Raw genomic sequence first — 19,333 nt, 5'->3', positions numbered from 1 at the left:
TACAGACCAGATTGGTATTGAATAACAAGATGACTGCTGTGTTCTGATATGTTTGAATTAAATTTAACGTGAGCAAATTTTTTATCGGTTCCTTATACGTTATTACGGTAATGCATACTTGAAAGCGATCTGAGTGTTAATTGTTCAAAAATCGAATGCAATTTTGTTTCGAAATGCGTGCGTAAGTTCAGACTCAGTTGTTCCCACCACTCATAGAATGAATACTATATTACTAATATGTTACTTAACCACACGTAGAAAATCTGTATTTTAACCCATTTATTCCTAGTAGACTATCCACTTGTAAATTGGATCAATTTATTTCCAAAATTAGGGATGCCTAGTATATTTATTTCTATATTTATAATATTTCTTACAGAAATTCCTTCAATCAAACAGCGCGTGTCATCAGGGTCTACACTGTTTGCCAAGGCCTTTTTTCTAGAAGCTATGCATAAATGGGTTAATCTTTCTCAAAGCAGTTAGTGATTCACCCATGGACATATGAATCGGTATGGCAAAAAGCAACAACAAGAAATCAGATTCGCCGACGTTAAAAAATTTCAAACCATTTCAGCTGTTTGTCATATGACATTGGTTGCTTTTCATCAACTTCCCTCAAACAGCTTATGTCACTTAAGCCGAAAAAAGCAATCACAATGCTTTGACGTAATGCTACTTTTTCATTTTTTTATTGCATTAGCCACGCGTGTACTAAAAGTTCATGCTTGGTACAACCATTCTTCATTTATATCAGTACCATCGTATCAAAATTCGTGCGCTTTGTAATAATTACTTCTTAAAAAAATCCTAAAATAGTCATATTAATTCAAGTAAATCAGGTCTTACAAATCACATCTTAACTCTTCCAGTGCTGGAACCGAATTTTGAAGACCTTTGCAAACAGTTTGGATCCAGATGAGACGCCACAGAACGTGGCGTCTCATCAGGATCCAAACTGTTTGCTATTCTTATAGAATTCTTTGAAAAAAAATCGAAGAAAATGCTAATTTTAGAAATTCAGCAGACGACATTTTAGCAGACGACAAATTTCCCAGCATGCAAAGGGTTAATCAAATGAGTAACAAAGCACATTATTCAAAAATTTAAAATACATACACAATTTGCATTCGTTTGAATCCACGTTTGCTCAAATACATTACAAGCTTTTTTATTAAAAAATGTTAAATAATTACCACTTAGATACGTATTTTGACGGATGTGTGCTCCCTTAAAAGTTAAATTTAATTGAAAAGCTTTCTCACTAGATTCAAGTTTAAAGGCTTCATTTCCAACCCTTAGATACTGATGAGTTACTCGCAGGCTGTTCTGGTTTTATGCTGGTTGCAAAAGCCATTTTCACTTGGTTTCTTATGGGGAAAGTGGTAACTGCATATTCTACTTTTGGCCATCAAACTTTTCGTAGTTGTTCCCTCCGTAGATCTATAATAATTTGTTGCTTGTAACTTTTGAAATAAACATTAGATGACTCTTGGAAAACCGCGCTTAATGTATGCGCGTCAAGTGTAGTCCGAGATTAGCCTGTGCAGTTCGCACAGGCTTAACAGGGACGACACTTTCCGCGTTGACTTGATTATCGTTTACAATGTTTTTTTCGAAAGGAAAATTCCATTAAAGTTGGAAATGTGCCTGATTAGCCTGTGCGGACGGACGAGGCTCATCTGGGACGACACTTTACGCAAATGCAATAAGACCCGTTTTCCTAGAGCGTGGCCCATATCAATCCGCTCGTCTTCATAAATAGTCACGTTTTATCATTATTATTTTGCAGTCATCGACAGAAAGTACATAGACATTATTAATGAAAACCGTATACACACAGTTCATAATTGCGGAAGGGAATCATATAGTTATGCTCTGAACATGTCCAATTTTGCAAACTGTTTAAAACCTCTATAACGCTCAAAATCAACGAAAATTTCGTAAAGTACTTCGTAAAATAAAGTAACACCTGAACAATAAGTGTTCCTTATAGCAAAAGTCTCAATTTCATAAAATCGAGCATTTTGTATCTACACACATCTATTTTACCAGACCACATCTGGCGTTGAAATTTCGGCAATTGCCATAAGGAACACAGATTTTTAGTTGTTTAACTTTATTTTACGAAATATTGTATGAAATTTCGTTGATTTTGAGTAGTTATGGTGCTTCAATTGGACCATCATCGCCACAAATCCCATAAACAAGTCTTTATCGAAAAAAAACCACGTATTTATTAGACATCACAAAGCTATGGCGTCATATCAACTTCTGATTGTTTTCTAAATCGGTGCTTTTGTATCGCTGTATTGGTACTGAAACATACTGAGTTAACCCATTTATGCCTAGTGGACTCTCCCATCCGTCTAAATTGGATCAATTTATTTCTAAAATTAGGGATGTCTAGTATATTTATTTCTATATGTTTATGCATAACGTACATGTAATTACATACACATATAAAATATAACCAGTGGCGTTGTTCGCTTTCAAAAATCTTATTACTATTAATTTATATAATTTATATTATAAGTGCAAATTTTAAATAAGATTCAAATGATTATTTCTGAAGTAATATATTTCAAGTGACGACCGAAAATAATTGTTCTAAATAATAAACTTGTTTTTAAGTGGTAAATTGAGATTAAGAGAATTGAAAATACAACGTATCATGTGGATCAACACGACTGTGTTCAATTGAACTTATAGCAGGACTCTAGATAAGGGGAGCAAGGGGTCTTAAAGCGGCCAATACACCTCATAAAATCCTTTGTCATTGGAACTCATAAGAATCGCATCATGAAGATGACACTAATGCGTAGCCACAACATTTAAAAGAGATTGGAAAACTCCCTTTATATTGAGCTTTACACTTCCCTTTCCCATTTTATTATCATATTCCGAAGGGATGAGAACATGTTTCGGTAATTAACTTTTAATTTACGTCAGTACATACATTTGTATTCATTGCCTGCTTGCTATAGAAGTATTCCACAGCGAATTCTGCATTTCTGATTCACTAAATAGGGCGTGTTATATCTAGTAAAAAGTGTCGAGTTATCTGGAATCGAAGTGCCATTGTCTTTGAGATGATCGGTAAAAGAAGTGTCCATGAAAATTTGGCATCCGACTCTTAAAACATTTGAATTTCCTCAAATACGTTATTCAACTAAAATTTAACATGTTGTAACATTAATTGACATATTGATCTTTTATTTCGATTAGTTGGCACGTTCTTGATATATTTCAAAGTATCTTTATTTTGTTGAAATACGTACTGATCATCGAATTCATGACGATTATCGATGAAATTTTATCTTGTTTTTTTTTATAATCCACTGTTTTTATTCCACGACTTTCTTGCTCCGCAATACGAAGTACTATACCATTAATCGACCAAACAATGTTACGTGTCTGAAAACCAAATGAACAGAACATAAATGCAAAAAATCTGAAGAACTCAACTCTCGCGCGTGGCTTTTGTTGTTATCTGGTATCGAAGTGTCATCTGTTATCAAAGTATCCGCATACCCGGCGTGAAACAGCGCAGACCCTGATGAGACGCCGCATGATGATGGGTCTACGCTGTTTTCCAAGGCCTTTTTTCTAGACGCTATGCATAAATGGGTTAACCACGGATCCTTCACTCCAATTACATAATTTGACATATTGTCTCAATATGTCTACATCAGTCGAGCGATATAAACAATATACGGTCCCTTTATTTGATTAAGTGACCCTAAAACACTCTTGGATAAAGAGAATGATTACAGACAGTAAATTAAATAAATTGATGAACGAACGTTTGTAAAGAAACTGCTCATAAATCATAGCCTTTGTGCATTTTTCAGTGGTATATCTTTTGAATTCGGCTAAACGGTATTCGAAACAATGTTCAGGTTCGTTTTTCAACGAGATTTAGTGTATCCTAATGCAGTATTGTTCTAGAAATCGAATTGTCTGTAATCTAGATTGCTGAGGCGATTGTCTCCTTCACAGTGCACGAAAAACTAAAACAAACGCAAATCAAATAAACTTTAAACAAAATTAGCAAGCAAATAACTCTATAAGCATGTTTATGGTCTTTTGTAAAGTTATACTCTTATTTCATACTTCAATCAATTCCAATTGTTATTTTTTATCAAAATTTGAGCTGAATATTGTTTAGAATGTTGTATTAGTCAAATTATACGAAAGGCAATAACATAAACCGCATAATGATATATATTATAATAAAATTACAATTCAATCTTAGTTTTAATGAGCGATGTTTTTCGGTGACCGATCAAGGTCAAAAAGCTATCATTCTGCACACTCAGCCTTAGTTACCTCCCTTGTTTTACTGTGCCAGTCAACAATTTGTATTTTAAAGGGACGCAATTATCTTATGTACATACATATATATATATATATATATATATATATATATATATATATATATATATATATATATATATATATATTTATATAAGAGCACATTTTTAAGCAATTTTAAGCAAAATTACTTATTAATTGTGTCTTGGTCTGAGAAAATTGGGCTAAATGCATGTGCGGAAAATGTTGTCACTGATTAGCCTGCGCGGACTTCACAGGCTAATCTGGGACGACACTTTAAGCACATGCATTATGCCAAGTTTTCTCAGAGCGCGACTCATTAACACGTAGTTCATAAAGCTTAAGGTTCTTCTTCACATTCCGTTTTGCAGCGCATGCTGTTTGAAATCGGAGGTGTTGATGCTCTTTGTAAATTGTATCTTATTCATATGTGCGTAGATCTATATATTCAACCAGATTGAAAATACAGTATGTACAAAGAACGTACAGTCCAGTGCCTTTTGCTTAACGATGTTTCTTGAGCGGAATACAGGGTTAACTGAATAGATAATTAGACTTTGTAAAAAGAGTTTCAGCGAACACAAATCGTAACCTGAATATTATTCAGAAACAAGAGCTGTCGTTAGTTATACTGACAGTACGGCGTCGATTCAACTTCCGATTATTAATATCGGTGTTTTTTCTGAAGTATCTGTACGGCTAATAAACGCTGTCTAAGTAAATGTTTGCGATGATTTGTGGCTTATTGTGGGATATAAGTACACCGACAGGTTTGTTGAAAACATTCAACAATGTTTGTTTAAGTGTTGAGAGGGTAAAGCCCTCGAGTTTGAATACATTCTATCGCCCTTTTAAGAGCACTGATAACAGTTAATAAGGTTAACCGCTGGTACGCACCCCAATTTTCATATTTGACATATTGTTTCAATATATTTGCACGAGCCAGGCAATATACATTGTATTCGGTCCCTGTATTTGTTTAGTGACCCCAAAAACACTCGCGAGTAAAGGCAATATATGACAATATAATGGGACGGACGTTTGTAAACAAAACGCGTATAAATTATCAGTCACTGTGCGTTTTTCTGTGGCGTATGCTTTTGAAAACGGTCTATAAGAAGCGTATGAAATCAAAGTTCAAGTTTAATTTTCAAGGAGAGTTTGTGTATCTCAATTTTGTAAGATCAAAACACTTGTGTCAAGTTTGTTGACTCTCGTGGCAATATATTATTTCTGTTTTACTCTGCCCATAAATTTTCGAAATATTGTCTACGGTTGTCTATAAAAAAAGATCCACATACATTCAAAATCAACAGATACTTTGCAAATTAAAGTTAACCCATATTCCTTATAACAATATCCAAACTTGCAACGCTAGATGTGGTCTCGTAACATTGATTTAACCAGAAACAAAATGCTCACTTTTATTGTTATGTGGGACAATATATTCCATTTGAATTTTCTGCGACTATTGTCGAACATATACCAGCGAACGCGAGATTGGTTTCGGACAGAGTCGGAAGCATGGCGTAGTTCTTGAAAGTGTATGAGGGGAAATATAATTGTGCACGGGGCCGCGTCAAAGAAGGCCTGGGGTTTTCCATGATCTTGCAGTTTCCCGGTATCTAATATAATAACCCGCGTACCTGAATGTCCGCAATTGCGCTCAAAATTATGCAATTTAAAGTAAACCGAATGAATCTGATCCTGACTCGATATCATCCGTAAACAAAAGAAAGACGACATTGTGAAACGATTTTTATATGCTAAAATGTTGCCAAATGTTTGTATTTTAATGTTTTTTTACACAAATGTAACTGTTTTATGGTCTTCCATTTATAATCAACCTTTGCATTGCACTTTCTGATGTTGGAAGTTTTGTAATAGCATACTAGTATTTGACATTGTTTATGGATCTTGAAGAAAACTATCATTTATTTTTACTTTTCAGATCTTTTTTTTTATTTTCTGAAATTAATGCAATTAAACGTTGAACAAAGAAAGCTTGTCGATGATGATTACAGTATGAAGTACAATTCAATCACGTTCATACAATATCAAATGCATTTTCGATAGTACATCTAATTACGAAATTAATCGATAATTCTCACTGTTTCCCCGTTTCTTATGTGTCCTGGTCCAAGAATTCGTACAGTACCAAAAATTATTGTCAAAATCATATATACATAACGCAGTAATATTTTCCACAAAAATCACATGGTAACCCATTTGAAATATTGCGGCGTAATCGTATACACTATTTACAATTATTGCTTTTATCTTGAGAGAATTAAAAACGAAATTGTACCGGAACCAACAAAATATATTTTGTTTGCTCCTCTGTTAAAGATCTAATACATTGTTAAATCAAGCGCAATCACCAGTACTAGGGCGCGTCATTTAGGTCCTGGTTAAACAATACCGGTAGTCAAATAATACATAAAATGCATAAGTCAACTATTGCCACAGTTATAATACAATTACAAATGCATCACTATTCATACAACCATTGAATTCAATTGCGATGAGACATTAACGAAAGATCAAACAATAAGTGTACCGGTAAATCAATTCACCATCGCCGCGTAAACACAGAACAGTGTTTTATTAATAATAAGCTTGCCCCATTATCTGGTAATTAGGATAAAAGTATAACGCGGTCGCAGAGCTATGGGCTAGTTTACGGCAATCTATTCCGAGAAACATATTAAACAATAGCCGGAACAAACGGCAAACAAACTCAACGTGGTTATGAACTTGTAGATTTAATTAATAGACCATGGAATTCCGGATCTGACACATGGCGTTTGCGCAGAATATTATACGTTCGTTTTTCATCTCGTGTAAATACGAGCGAAGCTGGGTCAATCGCAAATGCGCCCACTACTCGTGGGACGTAGCATTTATCAAAATCAATCGGTGTAATTGTCGAAGGACATCTCTAATCCTATAAACGGGTGACAAATATTTATCTTACCCTTAAAACGGTTCGTGTTGAGACACACTAATGTTCAATAATGGATTGTGCTAAATTTTCGCCTCAAATTAAATTAATGTCATAATACAGTTTGTGCATCATTTGCTGTTGCCTTCCCGTCAATACAAAACTAGCCGAATTTTCCACGAAGCGTGTGTCTTGTTGCATTAAAAATATTATTTTCTCAAAAATTCTACAGTTATTAAAACAAGTTTTTGTTATCAGTATTCAAGCCATATTTATATTATTTTCTTTGCTCGTGAAGAGATATCCGATAAAGAGGGTCATACATTCACTGACGGAAAATATGTAGATGTATAAATGTGGGTAAATATTTCTATCAAAGCAACTCAATCGTTTAGTTCATAGATGCGTAAAGCTTAGTGCGGTATTTCACGCTCTTCAAAAGAATAATCAAAGAGAGATAATTCCATATGTTGTGACGGCGAATAATACAATCAAGATTTGTCTACCATTTTATATCGGCGACACCCACATGCGGTGGACGACCTTAGAAAGTGTCATTAATTCGTGATTAATGACTCGTGAATAATCCGGCGTTCATTGGCATCATGTTATCTTTGGCGTCATTGCTTGTGTATTGATTTCGTATGGATCTGATTAAGAGGGCTATACTTAAGCTTCTGCGTAGGTTTATTTTAATAAACTTTGAAGGATTTTTTTTCACAATTCACTTATGTTTTCTAATAAGCATACGCATGTAAAACGGAATACGTCAGAAAATGTGTTTCATTAGAACTCGAATACTGTCAACCGTCAAGTACATAATAACTACAATGCAATACATTAAGTACGTCGTTCCGTTACAGGAAAACAATCGCTGAATAGTATTGTAACATTTGTCATATTCAGGGTTAAATATCACATTTCAGTATATTTACTGCAATCCATAATTAAGTTTAAATCGACACAATGTATAGTGCAGTTCAGGACACCTGTTTTAATTGTCACTTTTATGTGTCAAGCGTTATTAAGATTCTTATTTCCAGTGTAAATAATGTCATCAACTAAATTTGGAAAGCATATGGATAAAATAACATGGAATTTTGTATAAATACTCAAATACGTCACACGCTTCATTTCATACGAGATTTCAAGTCCGTACAAATAAACTGCATTAATGCAGATAGATGACATCGTTCTCATAAATATCCATGTATTTCGCATCAGCATCGAGCTTTAATAGACGAAATAGTGACCAATTCAATATGGTAGCAGAAGTAGTTTTACATATTGGTATCCATTACTTTCGGTGTTAGGGTTTAAATAGACACGTAGTCATGTCTACGATTGCGATTTGTATTGACATATAATGTCCCAAGGATACCATGATTTTAATAATCAAAAAGGTATTTTGGACAGTAACATTTTGACTAATTAGTTTACAGCATTCAGTAGAAATAAAAGAATGTTCATAAATTTACATGTGCTGTGAAAACATCGAACTTCGATGTTTTCACAGCACATGTACATTTATTTATAAATACTAGATGCAAAACTTTGTCCAAAAAAGTAAAGAATGAGAGAACGTTTTTATAATTGTTGATGATTCTACACGTAATTTTCATGCCGTGTTTTCTGCTAAATAATATATCAGTGCCTCAGATTCATCGGCAACGAGTTCGCGGGTATACTGGACCGTCTTGACAGTCTCTCGGGCCGCGCTATCTGCATCACACACTTTTTCTTCAGCGCGGCGTACTCGGAGGCGCATCGCCTCGACATCCGAGCCGCCGCTTCTGCTGGAACGCCAATTGGCTTCTCGCCCGCATGCGAAGATCTCCTGCGTGTATCAGGTGTTTCCTCCTGAACGTTTATACCGAGTTTCTTTCCAGAGCTCCCAGAGGTCCGTCTTTGAGAATGTGGTGTCTTGGAACCTCGATTGATTTCTCCCTTTCCTTCAATCTGAGAAATCGTCGGTTCGGTATGACTTTTAATTTCTGAGATCGTTTTGGTCTTTGAAACATTTTCATCGATTATCTCCGTTTCACTTGCTTCGCTTGCCTTATCAATGATTTCATCGGTTTTAGATGTTTCTCTTCTTCTCGAGTCTCTTCGAAATGGTCCTGGTTTGTTTCGTCAGGCTCTTCATTTACTTCAGTAACCGATTCCGCTTCCTTCAAAAACAGTGGTGCGACTATCTCTAATGTCAGTTTTGCTTATTGAACCAGTGGTCATTCGTCTGTTCTTATTGAACGCGGCCTTTGTTACCTCAGCGTCTTCTGTATATATAACTTCTTTACCAGCTTGGTCATTTATATCTAAACTCAATTTTCTGAACTTTACAACAGTGATATCTTCACCATCTCATCGCCGCGATAGCGATTCGTAAAATTGTCTTTTTGTTTAGCTGCCTCGTTACCCACAATGATAACATCGGAGATGTCTTTTCCTTCGGTAACGCCATCTGCGTCCTGCATGCTTACTTCCGGTTTATGCACATCAAGGTCTTTCTCGGTAAGGTCTGCTTTCGACGGATGCGGTCACGCTCGAGTGCTTCGTAATCTTGCAGATGCAGCTGCGCATATTCCGTCAGGTAGTCGCGATACATGCTCCGGTACTTCCGGTCGAGCTTGACCCTTTCTTGCTCACGCCAAACGTTGTATCTGGAAAGTTAGACGAAAATTTTATAACGAAAATATGAGTCGCGTTCTGAGAAAACTGGGCATAATGCATGTGCGTAAAGTGTCGTCCCAGATTAGCCTGTGCAGTCCGCACAGGCCTTAATCAGGGACGACACTTTCCGCTTTTATGACATTTTTGTTAAAATTAGTTCTTTTCTTAGCAAAAATCCAATTTAGGCTGAAAGTGTCGTCCCTGATTAGCCTATGCGGACTGCACATGCTAATATGCGATGACACTTTACGCACATGCATTAAGCCCAGGTTTCTCAGAACAAGGCTCATATGGTTCTTAATAGCTCGTTCAAAAGTGTTATTTTTTGTAATGCCACTTCGATTAAGAACGAAAGCAGTAGTTTACATACCAATCATTCCGACAAAGCTATCTTTAATATTCCAACTCATACAGAAAACTATACAACCATCGTATAATTGAATGTAAAACTCGCTTACGATATTCAGAACTGATCGTCATAACAGTTCCCAATTAAATTCCTAAATATTCGTCAATTTCTTTTGGAATTTAAATACTTTTTGCAATAAGTTTTTATAGGCCAAAAGACGAATCTTCAAGATACGTGGTTGCAAAAAATATATATACGGAAACGCGATATTGATTTAATATACTTATTTGAACTCAAAATCGTTGTTTACAAACCGACACACAAGGATAATCGAAACATTAATTGAGATATTTTGTTTTAATACTTATGAAGTTAAATATTGCAAAAGCAAACTACGCTGCCTCACGAATTTCTGCCTACCGATTCTGGTTCCGGTCGAGATACTCCTCTACGCGCGGCGTAGTTTTTATGATGTTCTCCTCCAAATCCTTATTGACAAGTCGAGTCTCGTAGTGGAAGCTCTTCCGTCGCTCGGCCGCGTGGCGATCAACTTCCGTCGTCTTCATGGCTAACTTCCGGTCCTCCATTTTGTTCCGGCTCCAACTGCGCATCTCGTTTTTCAGGTTGTTACTGCCGAACGCTTCTTTGGTCCCATATCGTTTGTAAGATTTCGGATTCATATTGCCTTAAGATCCTTTAGATTGAATCCACGGTCACTCGCGAATTTAAGTGACTATATAAAGGTGTTTCCGTACCATATAACGCTTTGATTGCGAAATTCTGTGAATTTTGCCCCGCGTTCACATCTTCTAGTCGATATCAAATAATGAATAATCTAGTACGTCCAAGACCGACTCTTTGTACAAACTACATTGAAGCAGCTTTGATGAGAGATTCATCGAAATCTATAACTTCTATCCAAAAAAACTGATTATCAGTTTAATTTTTGCGTTTGCGATCGATGGATTAAATATAAAAAGCGACCAGTACATGTTTCAATCGAACAGATACAAGTGAAGATGATGAGTCTAATGAATGCAGCTATCCACGCACGGCAAAATCTTTGCACTCGACTGCTTTTGTAAAGAATACTTCGATTAGGACGATTATTTTCGGGAAACATACGTCCAAAAGTCGATCTGCAGACTTAATTTGATCGTCATTTTATTCATTAATTATTTGCCTCAATCTGTTTTCAAATAATTTTAAGACAGCCAGTAAAGTATCATTGGTTATATTATTAATATGTACACAATTTCATAGACGGCTGTACGGTTAGCGCATTGGTTGTTACACGCTGTTCTCACCTAAGGGACGTGGGTTCAATCTCCGTGACCGTGTGAATGTGAATTTGGTTGTTGGTCACCATACCTGAACGGTGGGGTTTCTTCTGGTAACTCCGACTTCCCTCTACAAAACAAGAACTTGCAAGAATTGAAAATCTTTCAGTCAACAATAGCTTGAATTTGAAGCTATACTTAAAAAAAATGCGTCCCATCCTTCGCGAGTCTAGTTCGTTAGCTAGGTAGGAGTGCGATGTTAACCCATTTATGCCTAGTGGACTCTCTCATCCTTCTAAATTGGATCAATTTATTTCCAAAATTAGGAATGCCTAGTATATTTATATCTATATTAGAATATTTCTTACAGAAATTCCTGTCAGCAAACAGCGCAGACCCAGATGAGACGCCGCATCATGCGGCGTCTCATCTGGGTCTACGCTGTTTGTCAAGGCCTGTTTTCTAGACGCTAGGCATAAATGGGTTAATTAGGTGGGAGTTTTGGGGGACACACCGATCGACTCATAATCCAGCCTCAGGTGAGATCCCATAGCTTTCAATGAACATACACATGGATTCAATAGACAAAGATATGTGATTCTTCTTAGATCTATGATCGGTCTTTCACTATAGCGGTTTAACAAAAAGCACTTTGGTGCCATTTATCTTTGAAGATTACACTATACAATTTAACGAATCAGTACAACTAATCTGTTGAGTGACTTTTGATTTCGCTTACTTTTTATCGCATGCTCGTGGCTTAATTTTCCATATGTCATCTCTGATACAAAGTATTTGTTAAGGTGTTAGTGTTGTATCCGAAATATCGGCAATCTTTTTTTCATTCAAAATAAGACATATTATGTATACATGTCTATGATCATAAAACAAAGTGGTACCATGTTACAGCAATAATGTTCAAACATATTATACAAGATATGCTAATATATACTTTTTTGACCTTGTGGTTCCCCTTTGATTACAAAAAAAGGTTGATATGTATTTTTTTTTTCTTTGGTTGTCTGTGATAGGTGTTTAAAAAAAACAACAACAACGTATAGGTAATCTCAATGAAAACATGAAATACGTTTAATTTAAAAGGAGTTCTCATACTAATCAGTACATAATGCGTTATTTGTAACAAACATTGACTCGACAAACAAAACTAATGAGGCGTAAACAAGAACTCACAAAAACACTCATTATACATTCACATACAAAATCAGGAACAGCAGCAATTTACATATTTCAACTAGTTTATGGGTAAAAATACATCAAAAGGGCACATACATGTTCGCAGATCTAACTAAAAATGCGGCATGGACAAAAGCACTCAGTTTTCTTAATACAGATTCATTATCGGAAGACATCAATTCTATAAATTTTTGCATGTTTGGTCGGTTTCTGTAATATGAAGGTATATATTTAACTCTTAAATCTGTATATAAGTTGCATTCAATCACAAAATGATATTCGTCTTCTAGACGATTACAAACAATACATGTCCTTTGCTCAACAGGTGTTGGGTTAGGCTTAGACCATCTGCCACTTTCTATTCTCAATCTATGAGAGGATACTCGTAACCTAGTAAGGTTGAATCTGTATTTTTTAATATTACATAATACTTAATAAGGTTGAAGTTGAAAGGATGCTATATTCCTATAAAAAAGAGCTCTACCCGAGTTAACCAATCGGCCGTTCCAATTTTGGATAAAATTATCTGCAAGTCGCTGTTTAATAGCTCCAAGAAATACAGTATCGTGACCGACATCCTGAAAATACCAGGCGTATAGGTAATCTTAATGAATACATTTAAATATTTGATGCGACCAGATTTAAGAACACACATGCTTTATATCTTAATCTATAATAGCTAAATGTGTATTCTTGGACATAACACCAAACACAGCAGTTAAATAGGAAATGTTTCGACAAAATACCGCTAAGACTTAGCTCCCCTGTAGTAATCTGTATCGTGTACACATTTTCTTATAATATCGCCCCTTCGGACTAGTTGCTGAGATGTGTTTCTTTGTGCATAAACTTGTTTTTGTAAATAGTTCTTTTATGGAAAAGCAAAACTCTCGGTCATGTTGTTCTTAAAATATGTTTACATTTTCCCCACAAATAAGCTGTTTTTTTTTTGTCTTTTTTTTATAAACACGCTAAAACAATTAAAAAACACCTAACACAATAATGTGTTACGTAATTTAAAATTCATTGCATCACCATGGAGAATGTATCCATCGTTACGGAAATCCTACTATATAAAAGCTTGACGGTCAATGCCAGGTTAATATTTGCGAGCTATAGTATCAACCGTTGTTTTCATTATTCATGGCTATAATTATAACTTAATCACGCCTGTCCCATCGATCTAAATCATACATGTACGTTGATCGAATCAACGGTTTGGGAAGAATGCGAACACAGCATGAGAATGACGGTTGGAAGCTACTTCTCGGAACATGCCATAGCGGATATAGTATATATATATATACACAATGTAAACACATATAGTTGATACATTAATATTTTACAAACATGATCATATCACATACCCATTCATAGTCAAACATTAGTTTCATACAATGATACATCTCAAAAGTGTTCAAGGAATTAATGTCCATTGTATTTGAATAAAGGAAAAGTTATAAACATGTTCCTTAAATTCTTTTAAGAGGAGGGCTAAGAATAATGTTTGTTTAAACGACGGTTTCGCATGTTTTGATTATAGAAAACAATAGTTTTGAGAATATGTCAAAACGTTTTGTCTAAAATGTTATGTGTCTTGTTCAAAATTATGTATACTTGCTAATTACTGGTAGTTTGCCTTTTACTTGTTTGTATGACTACAAGTTAGCGTTTTTTCTAACAACAACAAACTCACATTTGTTAAATCTGAAACGTGCTTTAGGCTTAGTTATTTTTTTTTTTCGCCGTCGTTAAAAAACTCGGTCACGACCTTTGTCCGAATATAATATCGGAACTGGGTCATGTTGGTTGAACATATTGGTAACTAGGTCAAATTCAAAGAACAGGTTATAAACAATCTAAAAGTTACATGTGTTTGCTAAATCAATATAAACATGTCTCCGACCATTTGTTCAAAACATTTCTCGGATCATTGAACATATTCCGGTTCGTTTTTAAACATAACCGCCAAGAGGAGGAGAGAAAGTTTAAGTTTATGGCAATCAGTAAACGCAGATCCCATTTTTTCACATTCGTCATAAGACGTGTTCACAAACTTAGTTTTAATAATGCATTGGATGAGTTCGAAAAGTGTTCAGGACCGCTGACAAACATGGTTGCCGTGTGCGATGCAGTTTTTCTTATCAGGATATATCACCCATGGTCCCGAAGCGATCACTTTTGTACAAAGTGACCAATTGTTGAAGACATGACCTGGTGAGATAGTTTTTATTAAAACTTCACGCATATTTAACCATGGCATTAATAGTGTCAAGAAAACACATTATTTCCAAGTTTCATATAGATTAAGTGGGATTTAAACAAGTAAAAATCGTTTTTTAGATTTGACGAGGTGACATTTAAAATATATATATAACAAAGGCACCCTGGTTGAATCCCCGTCCCGGCAGCATGAGAGTTAAGTGGTCACTATATTGTACAGGTGGGGCTTTATGTTTTGGAGGAAATAATATAATTTGTCGGGTGAACAATTACTTTTATTTTGTAACTATTAAATTACATATTATTGTGCCATGTATGTACTGTTTTGTATTTATCGCAATAGTTAATACTGCGTTTATTCAATTAATTTTTCATAGACAACTCGCCGTACCTACTCTACACATACAGTGTATTTTTCTATCGCTTTTTAAAGATATACAATCTTCTTTGTTTGTTATATTGATTTAATTTTTTTTCAGAGAATGTTCTTTCCATAACATCGGGGAATGGTCAAATAATAATAAAATATATAAACATTTGATCTGCGTGCTTACAATAAAATCCTCGCAGAACACGAACCCCGAAACAACGCTTGATCATTCAAAATTCGTTTCAGAAGGGTAATAACGTAGGAGTTCTGGAACACACTCATGGCCCTCACAACATGCAGCCTCGTGCGCTGAAGGACATACTAACTTCGAGTTACACACACAGATAATAGTTTTAATTTTTGTATCAAATACTATTCACGTATATGTGTTTGGTGTCTCGCTGTTTTGGAGACTGCTTCCTTACCATAATAGAGGACAGCATTGTTAATAAGGTTTCTGACCTGCTGGTTTCTGATCTGCTGGGTTGAAAAAAAATCAAAACATGTTTGTACATTACATGAACGAAATAATTTCAAAAATAAATGACAATACTATACTTAAAGTTGCAAATCATCATTTCTTAAAATAAAGTATATACATTGTTATATAAAATATTTGCTATGTATCATACAGATTTTGTTCCCAATTCTTGTCTGAAACCATTGAGTGCATTTGCCTTTGAAAATATTATACTATTGGTGTGTACGTTTCCCATTCAATGATATGATGTAGTCAATTAGATATACATTATTAAATTAGTACATTTTCGACGCGTATTACACATTTACCAATTCATTCATTATGCATGTGTGCTTGTACACGTTTTGACATTGAGATAATTATGTGTTTTAAGAAAAGGAACAAAATAAACCCAATGCCAGTTGCCAAGCATCAGCTAGCAATAGTGAAATCAATAACTGTAATGGGGATTAAACATTCTTGTTCAAATGTAAAATGATCTATCTTTAAAGAGGCCTTTTCACGTTTTGGTAAATTGACAAAATTTAAAAAGTTGTTTCAGATTCGCAAATTTTCGTTTAAGTTATGACATTTGTGAGGAAACAATAATACTGAACATTAACCATGCTCTAAAATATCCGTTATATTGATCTTTTGACGATTTGTAAACCTGAAAATTATAAAGCGTTGCAACGCGAAATGATTGAATAATTTGGAAAGTTATGTTATTGTCGTTATATTTTGTGTAACTACGATGATTGCTCATATAAAGTAAAAAATACATTACATCACAGCATGAGAACGGATGGCCGAGTGGTCTAAGCGGAAGACTTTTGAATCCAGAACTCCAGCGGTCAATGGTTCGAGCCCAGTGGAGGGTCACTTTTTTTCTTTGTTTAATTGTATTATTGTTTTTTTTTATCACTAGAGATTTTTAGGTCCGGTATTTCAATTCATCTATATAAAGCATATTATGACAATTTTCAATACATGCAAAAATCTGTGAAAAGGCCCCTTTAAAATAGTTATTACAATTATATCTGTTTAAGATGTACCTACTTACCATTGTTCATACTCTGTAGATCAAACTTACAAAATATAATATAAGATACTTAGATGTTATTTTTGCAAACAACTTAAAGTACAAACAAGATCTTTTAGATTGAAAACAATATTGTATTGAAGAATCGTTTCAATGCGAATATCCGCGGTTGTGGTAAAACGCTTAAAGTCCTTAAGTATAAACAAGGCTGATCATTGGAATAAACCATTTGTGGTTTCAATAAAATAACGGACCGTTTTCACATTCCCGAAATCGAGTTCTGTAGAAGACGCCTTCCTTGATATAACTAATTGAGAACGACGTTGATGATGTCTCGTTGATATTGGACATAATGTTGAAAAGAATTGAAAACATTCAGCCTGTTTCGTAGCTTTATATTGGTATTTTTCTCCAAAATAAAGCACATTCAACATAACGTTGATAGAGGAAGCACCATACAAGCAGAAATAGTTTTCCTGGACTGTATGGGTGAAAGGACTTTTTACACCTTGCCAGTTGGGAAAATAACTTTATACCGGGTACACAGGATTCAACTCACCAAACGTTAATATTTTCAAGGACATGTTTATGTATATACCCTGTTCCAAGACCCCTCCCCCCCCCCCCCCCCCGCCTGGGGAATCTGTATAGGATGGGTGAGGTCAAAGTAAATATTACTGTAACTAAACTAGAAAAATGAATGTTTCTTTATTTATCGATAATAAATCGAGTTAGTGAAATTAACATGTCTACAGTAATACAGTGTGTTGAGCTCTAGCTCTGGATAAGAAAGAGGTGGATTTTGTCAAGGCAAGTCCAGGTTCGGTATATAAACTTAAATTGTTCTGCTTAATACTGCTCAGTAATAATAAAACAATAAATAGCTATGCAATTCATCGCCATCGCTAGGATTTCATGTGGCATGAATGAGGTAACTTGCCGCAAAGCCATTGCTACACACATAGAAATAATACATTCGCTAAGTGACTTAAACAATGCTTTTTTGTCATGCAACAACATACAAAGATGCTTTCCATCATTACTTCATCTGTGCCTACAGATGGGGTAAAGGTCACTAGCTGTTTCTTACTTAAGATAATGATGTCCGCTCGTTTTTAGAGCTATTGTATTGAAACTATGAACATACTCATATCTATATCTAGCATGACATTGAATACATAAAGTACGTAGTTAATGTCACTGTAAAAAGTTATTGGCCAATTATTGTTACTATTGTGATCAAAGTAAAATTCTCTGTAAGTGCATATCGAAGAATCGTTTTGACATTACATTTCAAGAACAATTGATATTGAAATTCAAGCACATGCGCATTGTTAAAAAACTTTATGTTCAAATGGGGAACGGTGGGTCCATAGCAACAGTCATTGTCACTGTTATATATAAAAATCAAGGTTTATATAGCATATGATAGTTTTGCAAATGGAAAGGTTCTAAATGATATGATAGATAGCATAACTTAAATTGTATACAAACAGTTTTGTGTATATAAAAAAAATTCAATCTCATGGATTGTAATGGAGATTAAGTTCCTTTTTCCTAGTTCCTTATTCGAATAAGGAATAAGGAAATGTTCATTATTCCTTACTTAAGCTTAACACATTTGATATAGGGTTTTTAAAGAAAATTAATGCATACAATTCTTAAGTAAATCAAAACAAAATAACTTGAATACATTTACTTTATGTATTACGTTACATTTTCATGTTTCTTCCTTGCGCTTGCATAGGATTTCTTGTTTAAACCGAACCGATTTTTTTCTAATTCGAATACCAACTTCACATCCACAAAACCTAAAGCATATATCATTATTTTATATGTATGTTATATAAAAGTGCAATCTTGTACATTTCAAAATGTCTGTTTTTATTTATAATCCAGTCTCTTTTTTCGCGGCTGAATAAAGAAACAGGAACCAGTTCCTTATTCCTTATTCAAGCCGAATAAGGAGCTGGCATTTTCTTACTTAAACATCAAAAAATTGATCATAAGTACATGAACGTCATCATATATAGGCTGTATATTAAAAATACTATTTGCAATACATTTCTACTTAGTTTTAAGTAATGATAATCCGTTTCCTTATTCAGTTTGAATAAGGAATAAGGAACTGGTTCCTTATTCCTTATTCAAATCGAATAAGGAACTGGCATGTTGTTTCCTATAAATTATAAATCGAAATGTACCAACGAGACGAATAAATCAACGAAAATTGTTGTTAATGTAGGAAGGGTATACAAATATTAATTGCAGTGTATTTCTACTTTGTTGTATTTAATTTTAATATAGTTTCTTATTCGATTTGATAAAAGAATAAGGAACTGGCATTTTCTTACTTAACAAATAAATTATTATGAATAAAGAGACGCATAAATCAAGGAAAATCACTGTAAAGGTAGGTTGGGAATACAAGAAATGTATTTATTACAGTACATTTCTTTTCAG

General features: G+C 34.6%; 1 protein-coding gene across 1 annotated transcript; it reads right to left on the bottom strand.

Moving 5' to 3' along the window:
• Nucleotides 1-9,073: 9,073 nt before the first annotated feature.
• LOC127874568 (uncharacterized) lies at nt 9,074-10,921 on the bottom strand. The gene is made up of 2 exons (XM_052418959.1): nt 10,722-10,921; nt 9,074-9,942 (listed from the first exon to the last, which is right to left on the bottom strand). Exons 1-2 carry the CDS (start codon nt 10,910-10,912, stop codon nt 9,759-9,761), a joined length of 375 nt encoding a protein of 124 aa, XP_052274919.1. The 5' UTR covers nt 10,913-10,921; the 3' UTR covers nt 9,074-9,758.
• Nucleotides 10,922-19,333: the final 8,412 nt, after the last annotated feature.

Source organism: Dreissena polymorpha, chromosome 3 (assembly GCF_020536995.1).
Source record: "Dreissena polymorpha isolate Duluth1 chromosome 3, UMN_Dpol_1.0, whole genome shotgun sequence".
Taxonomy (NCBI): domain Eukaryota; kingdom Metazoa; phylum Mollusca; class Bivalvia; order Myida; family Dreissenidae; genus Dreissena; species Dreissena polymorpha.
The sequence above is the reverse complement of the archived record's forward strand: the minus strand, read 5'-3'. Positions and strand labels throughout refer to the sequence as shown.

What these genes read in the sequence shown, in the direction of transcription:
- LOC127874568 (XM_052418959.1), bottom strand. Translation starts at nt 10,912, where the DNA reads ATGCGCAGTTGGAGCCGGAACAAAATGGAGGACCGGAAGTTAGCCATG. An exon ending in CTCGACCGGAACCAGAATCG is followed by an intron (nt 9,943 to 10,721) that starts GTAGGCAGAAAT and finishes CTAACTTTCCAG; the next exon opens with ATACAACGTTTGGCGTGAGC.